The 17,829-nt window shown below is 55.0% G+C and overlaps 2 protein-coding genes across 2 annotated transcripts; both read right to left on the reverse strand.

The window, feature by feature from the left end:
* Window positions 1-3,048: 3,048 nt before the first annotated feature.
* On the reverse strand, window positions 3,049-5,791 carry LOC124585204 (repetin-like). The gene is made up of 3 exons (XM_047131379.1): window positions 5,439-5,791; window positions 3,973-5,347; window positions 3,049-3,930 (listed from the first exon to the last, which is right to left on the reverse strand). The coding sequence occupies exons 1-3, from the start codon at window positions 5,789-5,791 to the stop codon at window positions 3,049-3,051; spliced, it is 2,610 nt and encodes an 869-aa protein (XP_046987335.1).
* Window positions 5,792-10,491: 4,700 nt separating this feature from the next.
* Window positions 10,492-13,234, reverse strand: LOC124585205 (repetin-like). Its single transcript, XM_047131380.1, has 3 exons — window positions 12,882-13,234; window positions 11,416-12,790; window positions 10,492-11,373 (listed from the first exon to the last, which is right to left on the reverse strand). Exons 1-3 carry the CDS (start codon window positions 13,232-13,234, stop codon window positions 10,492-10,494), a joined length of 2,610 nt encoding a protein of 869 aa, XP_046987336.1.
* Window positions 13,235-17,829: the final 4,595 nt, after the last annotated feature.

Consider the following 17,829-nt stretch of genomic DNA (forward strand, 5'->3'; position numbering starts at 1 on the left):
AAGTTGAGCTGTCCTCTCAAGTTGAGCTGTCCTTGCAAGCTGTGCTGTCCTCGCAAGCTGTGCTGTCCTCACAAGCTGTGCTGTTCTCGCAACCCATGCTGTCCTCGCAAGCTGTGCTGTCCTCGCAAGCTTTGCTGTCCTCGCAAGTTGTGCTTTCCTCTCAAGTAGTGCTTTCCTCTCAAGTAGTGCTGTCCTCTCAATTTGAGCTGTCTTCTCAAGTTGAACTGTCCTCTCAAGTTGAGCTGTCCCCTCAAGTTGAGTTGTCCTCTCAAGCTGAGCTGTCCTCTAAAGTTGAGCTGTCCTCTCAAGCTGAGCTGTCCTCTCAATTTGAGCTGTCCTCTCACGTTGAACTGTCCTCTGAAGTTGAACTGTCCTCGCAAGCTGTGATGTCCTCGCAAGTTGTGCTGTCCTCGCAAGCTGTGCCGTCCTCGCAAGCTGTGCTGTCCTGGCAAGCTGTGCTGTCCTCGCAACCTGTGCTGTCCTTGCAAGCTGTGCTGTCCTCGCAAGCTGTTCTGTCCTTGCAACCTGTGCTGTCCTCGCAAGCTGTGCTGTCCTCGTAAGCTATGCTGTCCTCGCAAGCTGTGCAGTCCTCGCAGGCTGTGCTGTCCTTGAATGTTGTGCTGTCCTCGCAACCTGTGCTGTCCTCGCAAGCTATGCTGTCATAGCAAGCCGTGCTGCCCTCGCAAGCCGTGTTGTCCTCACAAGCTGTGCTGTCCTCGCAAGTTGTGCTTTCCTCTCAAGTAGTGCTTTCCTCTCAAGTAGTGCTGTCCTCTCAAGTTGAGCTGTCTTCTCAAGTTGAGCTGTCCTCTCAAGTTGAGCTGTCCGCTCAAGTTGAGCTGTCCTATCAAGCTGAGCTGTCCTCTCTAATTGAGCTGTCCTCTCAAGTTGAGCTGTCCTCTCAAGTTGAGCTGTCCTCTCAAGTTGAGCTGTCCTCGCAAGCTGTGCTGTCCTCACAAGCTGTGCTGTCCTCGCAAGCTGTGCTGTCCTCGCAAGCCCTGCTTTCCTTGCAAGCCATGCTGTCTTCGCAAGCCATGCTGTCCTCGCCGGCCGTGCTGTCCTCGCAAGCCGTGCTGTCCTCGCAAACCGTGCTGTCCTCACAAGCTGTGCTGTCCTCGCAAGTTGTGCTTTCCTCTCAAGTAGTGCTTTGCTCTCAAGTAGTGCTGTCCTCTCAAGTTGAGCTGTCTTCTCAAGTTAAGCTGTCCTCTCAATTTGAGCTGTCCCCTCAAGTTGAGCTGTCTTCTCAAGCTGAGCTGTCCTCTCAAGTTGAGCTGTCGTCTCAAGTTGAGCTGTCCTCTCAAGTTGAATTGTCCTCGCAAGCTGTGATGTCCTCGCAAGCTGTGCCATCCTCGCAAGCTTTCCTGTCCTCACAAGCTGTGCTGTCCTCGCAAGCTGAACTGTCCTCGCAAGCTGTCCTGTCCTTTCAAGCCGTGCCATCCTCACAAGCTGTGTTGTCCTCGCAAGCTGTGCTGTCCTCGCAACCTGTGCTGTCCTCGCAAGTTGTGCTTTCCTCTCAAGTAGTGCTTTCCTCTCAAGTAGTGCTGTCCTCTCAAGTTGAGCTGTCTTCTCAAGTTGAGCTGTCCTCTCAAGTTGAGCTGTCCGCTCAAGTTGAGCTGTCCTCTCAAGCTGAGCTGTCCTCTCTAATTGAGCTGTCCTCTCAAGTTGAGCTGTCCTCTCAAGTTGAGCTGTCCTCTCAAGTTGAGCTGTCCTCGCAAGCTGTGCTGTCCTCACAAGCTGTGCTGTCCTCGCAAGCTGTGCTGTCCTCGCAAGCCCTGCTTTCCTCGCAAGCCGTGCTGTCTTCGCAAGCCATGCTGTCCTCGCCGTCCGTGCTGTCCTCGCAAGCCGTGCTGTCCTCGCAAACCGTGCTGTCCTCACAAGCTGTGCTGTCCTCGCAAGTTGTGCTTTCCTCTCAAGTAGTTCTTTGCTCTCAAGTAGTGCTGTCCTCTCAAGTTGAGCTGTCTTCTCAAGTTAAGCTGTCCTCTCAATTTGAGCTGTCCCCTCAAGTTGAGCTGTTCTCTCAAGTTGAGCTGTCCTCTCAAGTTGAGCTTTCCTCTCAAGTTGAGCAGTCCGCTCAAGCTGAGGGGTCCTCGCAACCTGCGCTTTCCTCGCAAGCTGTGCTGTCTTTGGTAGCTGTGCTGTCCTCGCAAGCTGTGCTGTCCTCACAAGCTGTGCTGTCCTCGCAAGCTGTGCTGTCCTCGCAAGCTGTGCTGTCCTCGCAAACTGCGCTGTCCTCGCAAGCTATGCTGTCCTCGCAAGCTGTGCTGTCCTTGGAAGCTGTGCTGTCCTCGCAACCTGTGCTGTCCTCGCAACCTGTGCTGTCCTCACAAGCCGTTCTCTCCTCGCAAGCTGTGCTGTCCTCGCAAGCTGTGCTGTCCTCGCAAGCTGTGCTGTCCTCGCAAGCTGTGCTCTCCTCGCAAGCTGTGCTGTCCTCGCAAGCTGTGCTGTCGTCTCAAATTGAGCTGCCCTCTCAAGTTCAGTTCCCCTCTCAAGTTGAGCTGTCCTCTCAAGTTGAGCTGTCCTCTCAAGTTGAGCTGTCCTCTGAAGTTGAGCTGTCCTCTCAAGTTGAGCTGTGACGTTGAGCTGTCCTATCAAGTTGAGCTGTGCTCTCAAATTGAGCTGTCAAGTTGAGCTGTCCCCTCAAATTGAGCTGTCTTCTCAAGTTGAGCTGTCCACTCAAGTTGAGCTGTCTGCTCAAGTTGAGCTGTCCTCTCAAGCTGAGCTGTCCTCTCAAGTTGAACTGTCCTCTCAAGTTGAACTGTCCTCGCAAGCCGTGCTGTCCTCGCAAGCTGTGCTTTCCTCGCAAGCTGAGCCGTCCTCGCAAGCTGTGCTGTCCTCGCAAGCCGTGCTGTTCTCGCAAGCTGTGCTGTTATCGGAAGCCGTGCTGTCTTTGCAAGCCGTGCTGTCATCGCAAGCCGTGCTGTCCTCGCAGGCTTTGCTTTCCTCGCAAGCTTTGCTGTCCTCGGAAGCTGTGCTGTCCTCTCAAGTTGTGCTGTCCTCTCAAGTTGAGCTGTCGTCTCAAGTAGAGCTGTCCTCTCAAGTAGATCTGTCCTCTCAAGATGAGCTGTCCTCTCGAGCTGTCCTCGCAAGTTGAGCTGTCCTCTCAAGATGAGCTGTCCTCTCAAGTTGAGCTGTCCTCTCAAGTTGAGCTGTCCTCTCTACTTGAGCTGTCCGCTCAAGTTGAGCTGTCCTCCCAAGTTGAGCTGTCCTCTCAAGCTGAGCTGTCTTCGCAACCTGTGCTTTCCTCGCAAGCCGTGCTGTCCTCGCAAGCTGTGCTGTCCTCGCAAGCTGTGCTGTCCTCGCAAGCTGTGCTGTCCTCGCAAGCTGTGCTGTCCTCGCAAGCTGTGCTGTCCTCGCAAGCTGTGCTGTCCTTGGAAGCTGTGCTGTCCTCGCAACCTGTGCTGTCCTCGCAACCTGTACTGTCCTAACAAGCCGTTCTCTCCTCGCAAGCTGTGTTGTCCTCGGAAGCTGTGCTGTCCTCGCAAGCTGTGCTGTCCTCGCAAGCTGTGCTGTCCTCGCAAGCTGTGCTGTCCTCGCAAGCTGTGCTGTCCACGCAAGCTGTGCTGTCGTCTCAAGTTGAGCTCCCCTCTCAAGTTCAGCTGCCCTCTCAAGTTGAGCTGTCCTCTCAAGTTGAGCTGTCCTCTCAAGTTGACCTGTGGTCTCAAATTGAGCTGTCAAGTTGAGCTGTACTCTCAAGTTGAGCTGTCCTCTCAAATTGAGCTGTCCTCTCAAGTTGAGCTGTCCTCTCAAGTTGAGCTGTCCTCGCAAGCTGTGCTGTCCTCGCAAGCTGTGCTGTCCTCGCAAGCCGTGCTGTCCTCGCAAGCTGTGCTGTCCTCGCAAGCCGTGCTGTCCTCGCAAGCCATGTCGTCCTCGCAAGCTGTGCTGTCCTCGCAAGCTCTGCTGTCCACGCAAGCTGAGCTGACCTCCCAACCTCTGCTGTCATCGCAAGTCGTGCTGTCCTCGCTAGCCGTGCTGTACTGAGAAGCCGTGCTGTCCTCGCAAGCTGTTCTGCCCTCGCAAACTTTGCTGTCCTAGCAAGCTTTGCTGTCCTCGCAAATTGTGCTGTCTTCTCAAGTTGTGCAGTCCTCTCAAGTGCAGCTGTCCTCTCAAGTTGAGCTGTTCTCTCAAATTGAGCTGTCCTCTCAAGTTGAGCTTTCCTCTCAAGTTGAGCAGTCTGCTCAAGTTGAGCTCTCCTCTCAAGTTGAGCTGTCCTCTCAATCTGAGCTGTCCTCGCAAGCTGTGCTGTCCTCGCAAGCTGTGCTGTCCTCGCAAGCTGTGCTGTCCTCGCAAGCTGTGCTGTCCTCCCAGCGGTGCTGTCCTCGCAAGCTGTGCTGTCCTCACAAGCTGGGCCGTCCTCGCAAGCTTTGCTGTCCTTGGAAGCTGTGCTGTCCTTGCAACCTGTGCTGTCCTCGCAACCTGTGCTGTCCTCGCAAGCCGTTCTCTCCTCGCAAGCTGTGCTGTCCTCGCAAGCTGTGCTGTCCTCGCAAACTGTGCTGTCCTCGCAAAATGTGCTGTCCTCGCAAGCTGTGCTGTCCTCGCAAGCTGTGCTGTCGCCTCAAGTTGAGCTGCCCTCTCAAGTTCAGCTGCCCTCTCAAGTTGAGCTGTCCTCTCAAGTTGAGCTGTCCTCTCAAGTTGAGCTGTCCTCTGAAGTTGAGCTGTCCTCTCAAGTTGAGCTTTCCTCTCAAGTTGAGCAGTCCGCTCAAGTTGAGCTGTCCTGTCAAGTTGAGCTGTCCTCTCAAGCTGAGCTGTCCTCGCAACCTGTGCATTCCTCGCAAGCTGTGCTGTCCTCGCAAGCTGTGCTTTCCTCGCAAGCTGTGCTGTCCTCGCAAGCTGTGCTGTCCTCGCAAGCTGTGCTGTCTTCGCAAGCTGTGCTGTCCGTGCAAGCCGTGCTGTCCTCGCATGCCGTGCTGTCCTTGCAAGCTCTGCTGTCCTCGTCAGCTTTGCTGTCCTCGCAAGTTGTGCTTTCCTCCCAAGTAGTGCTTTCCTCTTAAGTAGTGCAGTCCCCTCAAGTTGAGCTGTCTTCTCAAGTTGAGCTGTCCACTCAAGTTGAGCTGTCTGCTCAAGTTGAGCTGTCCTCTCAAGCTGAGCTGTCCTCTCAAGTTGAGCTGTCCTCTCAAGTTGAACTGTCCTCGCAAGCTGTGATGTCCTCGCAAGCTGTGCCGTCCTCACAAGCTGTGCTGTCCTCGCAAGCTGTGCTGTCCTCGTTAGCTGTGCTGTCCTCGCAAGCTGTGCTGTCCTTGCAAGCTCTGCTGTCCTCGCAAGCTGTGCTGTCCTCGCAAACTGTGCTGCCCTTCGTAAGCTGTGCTTTCCTCGCAAGCTGTGCTGTCCTCGCAAGCTGTGCTTTCCTCGCAAGCTGACCCGTCCTCACAATCTGTGCTGTCCTCGCAAGCCGTGCTGTTCTCGCAAGCTATGCTGTCATCGGAAGCCGTGCTGTCTTCGCAAGCCGTGCTGTCATCGCAATCCGTGCTGTCCTCGCAAGCTTTGCTTTCCTGGCAAGCTTTGCTGTCCTCGGAAGCTGTGCTGTCCTCTCAAGTTGTGCTGTCCTCTCAAGTTGAGCTGTCCTCTCAAGTTGAGCTGTCCTCTCAAGTTGAGCTGTCCTCTCAAGATGAGCTGTCCTCTCAAGTTGAGCTGTCCTCTCAAGTTGAGCTGTCCTCTCAAGTTGAGCTGTCCTCTCTCGATGAGCAGTCCTCTCTAGATATGCTGTCCTCACAAGTTGTGCTGTCCTCTCAAGTTGAGCTGTCCTCTCAAGTTGAGCAGTCCTCTCAGTTTGAGCTGTCCTCGCAAGCTGTGCTGTCATCGCAAGCTAAGCTGTCCTCCCAACCTCTGCTGTCCTCGCAAGCCGTGCTGTCCTCGCTAGCCGTGCTGTCCTCAGAAGCCGTGCTGTCCTCTCACGCTTTGCTGTCCTAGCAAGCTTTGCTGTTCTCGCAAGCTTTGCTGTCCTCGCAAGTTGTGCTATCTTCTCAAGTCGTACAGTCCGCTCAAGTTGAACTGTCCTCTCAAGTTTAGCTGTTATCTCAAGCTGAGCTGTCCTCGCAACCTCTGCTTTCCGCGCAAGCTCTGTTGCCCTCGCAAGCTGTGCTGTCCTCGCAAGCTGTGCTGTCCTCGCAAGCTGTGCTGTCGTCGCAAGCTTTGCTGTCCTCGCAAGCTGTGCTGACCTCGCAAGCTGTGCTGTCGTCTCAAGTTGAGCTGCCCTCTCAAGTTCAGCTGCCATCTCAAGTTGAGCTGTCGTCTCAAGTTGAGCTGTCCTCTGAAGTTGAGCTGTCCTCTCAAGTTGAGCTGTCAAATTGAGCTTTCCTCTCAAGTTGAGCTGTCCTCTCAAGTTGAGCTGTCCTCTCAAATTGAGCTGTCCTCGCAAGATGTGCTGTCTTCGCAAGCTGTGCTGTCCTCGCAAGCCGTGCTGTCCTCGCAAGCCGTGCGGTCCTCGCAAGCTGTGCTGTCCTTACAAGCCGTGCTGTCCTCGCAAGCCGTGCTATCCTCGCAAGCCGTGCTGTCCTTGCAAGCCGTGCTGTCCTTGCAAGCTGTGCTGTCCTCGCTAGCTGTGCTGTCCTCGCAAGCTGTGCTGTCCTCGCCAGCTTTGCTGTCCTCGCAAGTTGTGCTTTCCTCTCAAGTAGTGCTTTGCTCTCAAGTAGTGCTGTCCTCTCAAGTTGAGCTGTCTTCTCAAGTTAAGCTGTCCTCTCAATTTGAGCTGTCCCCTCAAGTTGAGCTGTTCGCTCAAGTTGAGCTGTCCTCTCAAGTTGAGCTTTCCTCTCAAGTTGAGCAGTCCGCTCAAGCTGAGGGGTCCTCGCAACCTGCGCTTTCCTCGCAAGCTGTGCTGTCTTTGCAAGCTGTGCTGTCCTCGCAAGCTGTGCTGTCCTCACAAGCTGTGCTGTCCTCGCAAGCTGTGCTGTCCTCGCAAGCTGTGCTGTCCTCGCAAACTGTGCTGTCCTCGCAAGCTATGCTGTCCTCGCAAGCTGTGCTGTCCTTGGAAGCTGTTCTGTCCTCGCAACCTGTGCTGTCCTCGCAACCTGTGCTGTCCTCACAAGCCGTTCTCTCCTCGCATGCTGTGCTGTCCTCGCAAGCTGTGCTGTCCTCGCAAGCTGTGCTGTCCTCGCAAGCTGTGCTCTCCTCGCAAGCTGTGCTGTCCTCGCAAGCTGTGCTGTTGTCTCAAATTGAGCTGCCCTCTCAAGTTCAGTTCCCCTCTCAAGTTGAGCTGTCCTCTCAAGTTGAGCTGTCCTCTCAAGTTGAGCTGTCCTCTGAAGTTGAGCTGTCCTCTCAAGTTGAGCTGTGACGTTGAGCTGTCCTATCAAGTTGAGCTGTGCTCTCAAATTGAGCTGTCAAGTTGAGCTGTCCCCTCAAGTTGAGCTGTCTTCTCAAGTTGAGCTGTCCACTCAAGTTGAGCTGTCTGCTCAAGTTGAGCTGTCCTCTCAAGCTGAGCTGTCCTCTCAAGTTGAACTGTCCTCTCAAGTTGAACTGTCCTCGCAAGCCGTGCTGTCCTCGCAAGCTGTGCTTTCCTCGCAAGCTGAGCCGTCCTCGCAAACTGTGCTGTCCTCGCAAGCCGTGCTGTTCTCGCAAGCTGTGCTGTTATCGGAAGCCGTGCTGTCTTTGCAAGCCGTGCTGTCATCGCAAGCCGTGCTGTCCTCGCAAGCTTTGCTTTCCTCGCAAGCTTTGCTGTCCTCGGAAGCTGTGCTGTCCTCTCAAGTTGTGCTGTCCTCTCAAGTTGAGCTGTCCTCTCAAGTAGAGCTGTCCTCTCAAGTAGATCTGTCCTCTCAAGATGAGCTGTCCTCTCGAGCTGTCCTCGCAAGTTGAGCTGTCCTCTCAAGTTGAGCTGTCCTCTCAAGTTGAGCTGTCCTCTCAAGTTGAGCTGTCCTCTCTACTTGAGCTGTCCGCTCAAGTTGAGCTGTCCTCCCAAGTTGAGCTGTCCTCTCAAGCTGAGCTGTCTTCTCAACCTGTGCTTTCCTCGCAAGCCGTGCTGTCCTCGCAAGCTGTGCTGTCCTCGCGAGCTGTGCTGTCCTCGCAAGCTGTGCTGTCCTCGCAAGCTGTGCTGTCCTCGCAAGCTGTGCTGCCCTCGCAAGCTGTGCTGTCCTCGCAAGCTGTGCTGTCCTTGGAAGCTGTGCTGTCCTCGCAACCTGTGCTGTCCTCGCAACCTGTACTGTCCTAACAAGCCGTTCTCTCCTCGCAAGCTGTGCTGTCCTCGGAAGCTGTGCTGTCCTCGCAAGCTGTGCTGTCCTCGCAAGCTGTGCTGTCCTCGCAAGCTGTGCTGTCCTCGCAAGCTGTGCTGTCCTCGCAAGCTGTGCTGTCCACGCAAGCTGTGCTGTCGTCTCAAGTTGAGCTCCCCTCTCAAGTTCAGCTGCCCTCTCAAGTTGAGCTGTCCTCTCAAGTTGAGCTGTCCTCTCAAGTTGACCTGTGCTCTCAAATTGAGCTGTCAAGTTGAGCTGTACTCTCAAGTTGAGCTGTCCTCTCAAATTGAGCTGTCCTCTCAAGTTGAGCTGTCCTCTCAAGTTGAGCTGTCCTCGCAAGCTGTGCTGTCCTCGCAAGCTGTGCTGTCCTCGCAAGCCGTGCTGTCCTCGCAAGCTGTGCTGTCCTCGCAAGCCGTGCTGTCCTCGCAAGCCGTGTCGTCCTCGCAAGCTGTGCTGTCCTCGCAAGCTCTGCTGTCCACGCAAGCTGAGCTGACCTCCCAACCTCTGCTGTCATCGCAAGTCGTGCTGTCCTCGCTAGCCGTGCTGTACTGAGAAGCCGTGCTGTCCTCGCAAGCTGTTCTGCCCTCGCAAACTTTGCTGTCCTAGCAAGCTTTGCTGTCCTCGCAAATTGTGCTGTCTTCTCAAGTTGTGCAGTCCTCTCAAGTGCAGCTGTCCTCTCAAGTTGAGCTGTTCTCTCAAATTGAGCTGTCCTCTCAAGTTGAGATTTCCTCTCAAGTTGAGCAGTCTGCTCAAGTTGAGCTGTCCTCTCAAGTTGAGCTGTCCTCTCAATCTGAGCTGTCCTCGCAAGCTGTGCTGTCCTCGCAAGCTGTGCTGTCCTCGCAAGCTGTGCTGTCCTCGCAAGCTGTGCTGTCGTCGCAAGCGGTGCTGTCCTCGCAAGCTGTGCTGTCCTCCCAAGCTGTGCCGTCCTCGCAAGCTTTGCTGTCCTTGGAAGCTGTGCTGTCCTTGCAACCTGTGCTGTCCTCGCAACCTGTGCTGTCCTCGCAAGCCGTTCTCTCCTCGCAAGCTGTGCTGTCCTCGCAAGCTGTGCTGTCCTCGCAAACTGTGCTGTCCTCGCAAAATGTGCTGTCCTCGCAAGCTGTGCTGTCCTCGCAAGCTGTGCTGTCCTCGCAAACTGTGCTGTCCTCGCAAAATGTGCTGTCCTCACAAGCTGTGCTGTCCTCGCAAGTTGTGCTTTCCTCTCAAGTAGTTCTTTGCTCTCAAGTAGTGCTGTCCTCTCAAGTTGAGCTGTCTTCTCAAGTTAAGCTGTCCTCTCAATTTGAGCTGTCCCCTCAAGTTGAGCTGTTCTCTCAAGTTGAGCTGTCCTCTCAAGTTGAGCTTTCCTCTCAAGTTGAGCAGTCCGCTCAAGCTGAGGGGTCCTCGCAACCTGCGCTTTCCTCGCAAGCTGTGCTGTCTTTGGAAGCTGTGCTGTCCTCGCAAGCTGTGCTGTCCTCACAAGCTGTGCTGTCCTCGCAAGCTGTGCTGTCCTCGCAAGCTGTGCTGTCCTCGCAAACTGCGCTGTCCTCGCAAGCTATGCTGTCCTCGCAAGCTGTGCTGTCCTTGGAAGCTGTGCTGTCCTCGCAACCTGTGCTGTCCTCGCAACCTGTGCTGTCCTCACAAGCCGTTCTCTCCTCGCAAGCTGTGCTGTCCTCGCAAGCTGTGCTGTCCTCGCAAGCTGTGCTGTCCTCGCAAGCTGTGCTCTCCTCGCAAGCTGTGCTGTCCTCGCAAGCTGTGCTGTCGTCTCAAATTGAGCTGCCCTCTCAAGTTCAGTTCCCCTCTCAAGTTGAGCTGTCCTCTCAAGTTGAGCTGTCCTCTCAAGTTGAGCTGTCCTCTGAAGTTGAGCTGTCCTCTCAAGTTGAGCTGTGACGTTGAGCTGTCCTATCAAGTTGAGCTGTGCTCTCAAATTGAGCTGTCAAGTTGAGCTGTCCCCTCAAATTGAGCTGTCTTCTCAAGTTGAGCTGTCCACTCAAGTTGAGCTGTCTGCTCAAGTTGAGCTGTCCTCTCAAGCTGAGCTGTCCTCTCAAGTTGAACTGTCCTCTCAAGTTGAACTGTCCTCGCAAGCCGTGCTGTCCTCGCAAGCTGTGCTTTCCTCGCAAGCTGAGCCGTCCTCGCAAGCTGTGCTGTCCTCGCAAGCCGTGCTGTTCTCGCAAGCTGTGCTGTTATCGGAAGCCGTGCTGTCTTTGCAAGCCGTGCTGTCATCGCAAGCCGTGCTGTCCTCGCAGGCTTTGCTTTCCTCGCAAGCTTTGCTGTCCTCGGAAGCTGTGCTGTCCTCTCAAGTTGTGCTGTCCTCTCAAGTTGAGCTGTCGTCTCAAGTAGAGCTGTCCTCTCAAGTAGATCTGTCCTCTCAAGATGAGCTGTCCTCTCGAGCTGTCCTCGCAAGTTGAGCTGTCCTCTCAAGATGAGCTGTCCTCTCAAGTTGAGCTGTCCTCTCAAGTTGAGCTGTCCTCTCTACTTGAGCTGTCCGCTCAAGTTGAGCTGTCCTCCCAAGTTGAGCTGTCCTCTCAAGCTGAGCTGTCTTCGCAACCTGTGCTTTCCTCGCAAGCCGTGCTGTCCTCGCAAGCTGTGCTGTCCTCGCAAGCTGTGCTGTCCTCGCAAGCTGTGCTGTCCTCGCAAGCTGTGCTGTCCTCGCAAGCTGTGCTGTCCTCGCAAGCTGTGCTGTCCTTGGAAGCTGTGCTGTCCTCGCAACCTGTGCTGTCCTCGCAACCTGTACTGTCCTAACAAGCCGTTCTCTCCTCGCAAGCTGTGCTGTCCTCGGAAGCTGTGCTGTCCTCGCAAGCTGTGCTGTCCTCGCAAGCTGTGCTGTCCTCGCAAGCTGTGCTGTCCTCGCAAGCTGTGCTGTCCACGCAAGCTGTGCTGTCGTCTCAAGTTGAGCTCCCCTCTCAAGTTCAGCTGCCCTCTCAAGTTGAGCTGTCCTCTCAAGTTGAGCTGTCCTCTCAAGTTGACCTGTGGTCTCAAATTGAGCTGTCAAGTTGAGCTGTACTCTCAAGTTGAGCTGTCCTCTCAAATTGAGCTGTCCTCTCAAGTTGAGCTGTCCTCTCAAGTTGAGCTGTCCTCGCAAGCTGTGCTGTCCTCGCAAGCTGTGCTGTCCTCGCAAGCCGTGCTGTCCTCGCAAGCTGTGCTGTCCTCGCAAGCCGTGCTGTCCTCGCAAGCCATGTCGTCCTCGCAAGCTGTGCTGTCCTCGCAAGCTCTGCTGTCCACGCAAGCTGAGCTGACCTCCCAACCTCTGCTGTCATCGCAAGTCGTGCTGTCCTCGCTAGCCGTGCTGTACTGAGAAGCCGTGCTGTCCTCGCAAGCTGTTCTGCCCTCGCAAACTTTGCTGTCCTAGCAAGCTTTGCTGTCCTCGCAAATTGTGCTGTCTTCTCAAGTTGTGCAGTCCTCTCAAGTGCAGCTGTCCTCTCAAGTTGAGCTGTTCTCTCAAATTGAGCTGTCCTCTCAAGTTGAGCTTTCCTCTCAAGTTGAGCAGTCTGCTCAAGTTGAGCTCTCCTCTCAAGTTGAGCTGTCCTCTCAATCTGAGCTGTCCTCGCAAGCTGTGCTGTCCTCGCAAGCTGTGCTGTCCTCGCAAGCTGTGCTGTCCTCGCAAGCTGTGCTGTCCTCCCAGCGGTGCTGTCCTCGCAAGCTGTGCTGTCCTCACAAGCTGTGCCGTCCTCGCAAGCTTTGCTGTCCTTGGAAGCTGTGCTGTCCTTGCAACCTGTGCTGTCCTCGCAACCTGTGCTGTCCTCGCAAGCCGTTCTCTCCTCGCAAGCTGTGCTGTCCTCGCAAGCTGTGCTGTCCTCGCAAACTGTGCTGTCCTCGCAAAATGTGCTGTCCTCGCAAGCTGTGCTGTCCTCGCAAGCTGTGCTGTCGCCTCAAGTTGAGCTGCCCTCTCAAGTTCAGCTGCCCTCTCAAGTTGAGCTGTCCTCTCAAGTTGAGCTGTCCTCTCAAGTTGAGCTGTCCTCTGAAGTTGAGCTGTCCTCTCAAGTTGAGCTTTCCTCTCAAGTTGAGCAGTCCGCTCAAGTTGAGCTGTCCTGTCAAGTTGAGCTGTCCTCTCAAGCTGAGCTGTCCTCGCAACCTGTGCATTCCTCGCAAGCTGTGCTGTCCTCGCAAGCTGTGCTTTCCTCGCAAGCTGTGCTGTCCTCGCAAGCTGTGCTGTCCTCGCAAGCTGTGCTGTCTTCGCAAGCTGTGCTGTCCTTGCAAGCCGTGCTGTCCTCGCATGCCGTGCTGTCCTTGCAAGCTCTGCTGTCCTCGTCAGCTTTGCTGTCCTCGCAAGTTGTGCTTTCCTCCCAAGTAGTGCTTTCCTCTTAAGTAGTGCAGTCCCCTCAAGTTGAGCTGTCTTCTCAAGTTGAGCTGTCCACTCAAGTTGAGCTGTCTGCTCAAGTTGAGCTGTCCTCTCAAGCTGAGCTGTCCTCTCAAGTTGAGCTGTCCTCTCAAGTTGAACTGTCCTCGCAAGCTGTGATGTCCTCGCAAGCTGTGCCGTCCTCACAAGCTGTGCTGTCCTCGCAAGCTGTGCTGTCCTCGTTAGCTGTGCTGTCCTCGCAAGCTGTGCTGTCCTTGCAAGCTCTGCTGTCCTCGCAAGCTGTGCTGTCCTCGCAAACTGTGCTGCCCTTCGTAAGCTGTGCTTTCCTCGCAAGCTGTGCTGTCCTCGCAAGCTGTGCTTTCCTCGCAAGCTGACCCGTCCTCACAATCTGTGCTGTCCTCGCAAGCCGTGCTGTTCTCGCAAGCTATGCTGTCATCGGAAGCCGTGCTGTCTTCGCAAGCCGTGCTGTCATCGCAATCCGTGCTGTCCTCGCAAGCTTTGCTTTCCTGGCAAGCTTTGCTGTCCTCGGAAGCTGTGCTGTCCTCTCAAGTTGTGCTGTCCTCTCAAGTTGAGCTGTCCTCTCAAGTTGAGCTGTCCTCTCAAGTTGAGCTGTCCTCTCAAGATGAGCTGTCCTCTCAAGTTGAGCTGTCCTCTCAAGTTGAGCTGTCCTCTCAAGTTGAGCTGTCCTCTCTCGATGAGCAGTCCTCTCTAGATGTGCTGTCCTCACAAGTTGTGCTGTCCTCTCAAGTTGAGCTGTCCTCTCAAGTTGAGCAGTCCTCTCAGTTTGAGCTGTCCTCGCAAGCTGTGCTGTCATCGCAAGCTAAGCTGTCCTCCCAACCTCTGCTGTCCTCGCAAGCCGTGCTGTCCTCGCTAGCCGTGCTGTCCTCAGAAGCCGTGCTGTCCTCTCACGCTTTGCTGTCCTAGCAAGCTTTGCTGTTCTCGCAAGCTTTGCTGTCCTCGCAAGTTGTGCTATCTTCTCAAGTCGTACAGTCCGCTCAAGTTGAACTGTCCTCTCAAGTTTAGCTGTTATCTCAAGCTGAGCTGTCCTCGCAACCTCTGCTTTCCGCGCAAGCTCTGTTGCCCTCGCAAGCTGTGCTGTCCTCGCAAGCTGTGCTGTCCTCGCAAGCTGTGCTGTCGTCGCAAGCTTTGCTGTCCTCGCAAGCTGTGCTGTCCTCGCAAGCTGTGCTGTCGTCTCAAGTTGAGCTGCCCTCTCAAGTTCAGCTGCCATCTCAAGTTGAGCTGTCGTCTCAAGTTGAGCTGTCCTCTGAAGTTGAGCTGTCCTCTCAAGTTGAGCTGTCAAATTGAGCTTTCCTCTCAAGTTGAGCTGTCCTCTCAAGTTGAGCTGTCCTCTCAAATTGAGCTGTCCTCGCAAGATGTGCTGTCTTCGCAAGCTGTGCTGTCCTCGCAAGCCGTGCTGTCCTCGCAAGCCGTGCGGTCCTCGCAAGCTGTGCTGTCCTTACAAGCCGTGCTGTCCTCGCAAGCCGTGCTATCCTCGCAAGCCGTGCTGTCCTTGCAAGCCGTGCTGTCCTTGCAAGCTGTGCTGTCCTCGCTAGCTGTGCTGTCCTCGCAAGCTGTGCTGTCCTCGCCAGCTTTGCTGTCCTCGCAAGTTGTGCTTTCCTCTCAAGTAGTGCTTTCCTCTTAAGTAGTGCTGTCCCCTCAAGTTGATCTGTCTTCTCAAGTTGAGCTGTCCACTCAAGTTGAGCTGTCTGCTCAAGTTGAGCTGTCCTCTCAAGCTGAGCTGTCCTCTCAAGTTGAGCTGTCCTCTCAAGTTGAACTGTCTCGCAAGCTGTGATGTCCTCACAAGCTGTGCCGTCCTCGCAAGCTGTGCTGTCCTCGCAAGCTGTGCTGTCCTCGCTAGCTGTGCTGTCCTCGCAAGCTGTGGTGTCCTTGCAAGCTGTGCTGTCCTCGCAAGGTGTGCTGTCCTCGCAACCTGAGCTGCCCTCGCAAGCTTTGCTTTCCTCGCAAGCTGTGCTGTCCTCGCAAGGTGTGCTGTTCTCGCAAGCTATGCTGTCATCGGAAGCCGTGCTGTCTTCGCAAGCCGTGCTGTCGTCACAAGCTGTGCTGTCCTCGCAGGCTTTGCTTTCCTCGCTAGCTTTGCTGTCCTCGGAAGCTGTACTGTCCTCTCAAGTTGGGCTGTCCTATCAAGTTGAGCTGTCCTCTCAAGTTGAGCAGTCCTCTCCAGTTGAGCTGTCCTCTCAAGATGAGCTGTCCTCTCAAGTTGAGCTGTCCTCGCAAGTTGAGCTGTCCTGTCAAGTTGAGCTGTCCTCTCAAGGTGAGCTGTCCTCTCAAGTTGAGCTGTCCTCTCAAGTTGAGCTGTCCTCTGTAGTTGAGCTGTCCTCTCAAGTTGAGCTGTCCTCTCAAGCTGAGCTGTCCTGGCAAGCTGTGCTGTCTTTGCAAGCTGTGCTGTTCTCTCAAGTTGAGCTGTCCCCTCTCGATGAGCTGTCCGCTCTAGATGAGCTGTCCTCGCAAGTTGAATTGTCCTCTCAAGTTGAGCTGTCCTCTCAAGTTGAGCTGTCCTCTCAAGTTGAGCTGTCCTCTCAAGTTGAGCTGTCCTCACAACTTGAGCTGTCCTCTCAAGTTGAGCTGTCCTCTCAAGTTGAGCTGTCCTCTCAAGTTGAGCTGTCTTCTCAAGTTGAACTGTCCTCTCAAGCTGAGCAGCCCTCGCAACCAGTGCTTTCCTCGCAAGCTGTGCTGTCCTCGCAAGCTGTGCTGTCCTCGCAAGCTGTGGCTTCCTCGCAAGCTGTGCTGTCCTCGCAAGCTGTGCTGTCCTCGCAAACTGTGCTGTCCTCGCAAGCTTTGCAGTCCTCGCAAGCTGTGCTGTCCTTGGAAGCGGTGCTGTCCTCGCAACCTGTGCTGTCCTCGCAATCTGTGCTGTCCTCGCAAGCCGTTCTCTCCTCGCAAGCCGTGCCGTCCTCACAAGCAATGCTGTCCTCGCAAGCCATGCTGTCTTCGCAAGCCGTACTTTCCTTGCAAGCTTTGCTGTCCTTGCAAGCTGTGCTGTCCTCGCAAGCTGTGCAGTCTTCGCAAGCTGTGCTGTCCTCGCAAGCTGTGCTGTCGTCTCAAGTTGACCTGCCCTCTCAAGTTCAGCTGCCCTCTCAAGTTGAGCTGTCACCTCAAGTTGAACTGTCCTCTCAAGTTGAGTTGTCCTCTCAAGTTCAGCTATCCTCGAAAGTTGAGCTGTCCTCTCAAGTTGTGCTGTCCTTGCTAGTTGAGCTGTCCTCTCTAGTTGAGCTGTCCTCTCAACCGGAGCTATCCTCTGAAGTTGAGCTGTCCTCTCAAGTTGAGGTGACCTCTCACGTTGTGCTGTCCTCTCAAGTTGAGCTGTCCTCTCAAGTTCAGCTGTCCTCACAAGCCGTGCTGTCCTTGCAAGCTGTGCTGTCCTCGCAAGCTGTGCTGTCCTCAAGAGCTGTGCTGTCCTCGCAAGCTGTGCTGTCCTCTCAAGTTGAGCTGTCTTCTCAAGTTGAGCAGTCCTCTCAACCGGAGCTATCCTCTGAAGTTGAGCTGTCCTCTCAAGTTGAGGTGTCCTCTCAAGTTGTGCTGTCCTCGAAAGTTGAGCTGTCCTCTCAAGTTCAGCTGTCCTCGCAAGCCGTGCTGTCCTCGCAAGCTGTGCTGTCCTCGCAAGCTGTGCTGTCCTTGAAAGCTGTGCTGTCCTCGCAAGCTGTGCTGTCCTCGCAAGTTGTGCTGTGCTCGCAAGCTGTGCTGTCCTTGCAAGCTGTCCTGTCCTGGCAAGCTGTGCTGTTCTCGCAAACTGTGCTGTCCTCGCAAGCTGTGCTGTTCTCGGAAGCTGTGCTGTCCTCGCAACCTGTGCTGTCCTCGCAACCTGTGCTGTCCTCGCAAGCCGTTCTCTCCTCACTAGCCGTGCTGTCCTTGCAAGCCATTCTGTCCTCGCAAGCCGTGCTGTCCTTGCAAGCCGTGCTGTCCTCGCAAGCCATGCTGTCCTCGTAAGCTTTGCTGTCATCGCAAGCTGTGCTCTCCTTGCATGTTGTGTTGTCCTCGCAAGCTGTGCTGTCGTCGCTAGCTCTGCTGTCGTCTCAAGTTGAGCTGCCCTCTTAAGTTCAGCTGTCCTCCCAAGTTGCGCTGTCCTCTCAAGTTGAGTTGTCCTTTCAAGTTGATCTGTCCTCTCAAGTTGAGCAGTCCTCTCAAGTTCAGCTGTCAAGTTAAACTGTCCTCTCAAGTTGAGCTGTCCTCTCAAGTTAAGCTGTCCTCGCAAGCTCTGCCGTCCTCGAAAGCTGTGCTGTCCGCGCAAGCTGTGCTCTCCTCGCAAGCCTTGCTGTCCTCGCAAGCCGTGCTGTCCTCTTAAGCTGTGCTGTCCTCGCAAGCCGTGCTATCCTCGCAATCTGTGGTGTCCTCGCAAGCTGTGCTCTCCTTGCAAGCCGTGCTGTCCTCACAAACCGTGCTGTCTTCGCAAGCCATGCTGTCCTCGCAAGCCGTGCTGTCCTCGCAAGCCGTGCTGTCCTCGCAAGCCATGCTGTCCGCGCAAGCCAAGCTGTCCTCGCAAGTCGTGCTGTCCTCGCAAGCCGTGCTGTCCTCGCAAGCTTTGCTGTCATCGCAAGCTGTGCTGTCCTTGCATGCTGTGTTGTCCTCGCAAGCTGTGCTGTCCTCGCTAGCTCTGCTGTCGTCTCAAGTTGAGCTGCCCTCGTAAGTTCAGCTGACCTCTCAAGTTGAGCTGTCCTCTCGTTGAATTGTCCTCTCAAGTTGATCTGTCCTCTCAAGTTGAGCTCTCCTCTCAAGTTCAGCTGTCAAGTTGAGCTGTCCTCTCAAGTTGAGCTGTCCTCTCAAGTTGAGGTGTCCTCTCAAGTAAGGCTGTCCTCTCAAGTTCAGCTGTCCTTCAAGTTGAGCTGTCCTCTCAACTTGAGCTGTCCTCTCTACATGAGCTGTCCTCTCAAGTTGAGCTGTCCTTCTCAAGTTGAGCTGTCCTCTCAAGTAGAGCTGTCCTTTCAAGTTGAGCTGTCTTCGCAAGCCGTGCTGTCCTCGCAAGCTGTGCTGTCCTCGCAAGCTGTGCTGTCCTTGAAAGCTGTGCTGTCCTCGCAAACTGTGCTGTCCTCGGATGCCGTGCTGTCCTCAAAAGCCGTGCTGTCCTCGCAAGCCGTGCCATCCTCGCAAGCCGTGCTGTCGTCGCAATCCGTGCTGTGCTCACAAGCCGTGCTGTCCTCGCAAGCTTTGCTGTCGGCGCAAGCTCTGCTGTTCACGCAAGCTTTGCTGTCCGCCCAAGTTGTGCTGTCCTCGCAAGTTGTGCTGTCCTCTCAAGTTGTGCTGTCCTCTCAAGTTGAGGTGTCCTCTCAAGTTGAGCTGTCGTCTCACGTGGAGCTGTCCTCTCAATTTGAGCTGTCCTCTCAAGTTGAGCTGTCCTCTCAAGTTGAGCTGTTCTCTCAAGTTGAGCTGTTCTCTCAAGTTGAGCTGTCCTCTCAA

Source organism: Schistocerca americana, unplaced genomic scaffold, assembly GCF_021461395.2.
Source record: "Schistocerca americana isolate TAMUIC-IGC-003095 unplaced genomic scaffold, iqSchAmer2.1 HiC_scaffold_487, whole genome shotgun sequence".
NCBI lineage: Eukaryota > Metazoa > Arthropoda > Insecta > Orthoptera > Acrididae > Schistocerca > Schistocerca americana.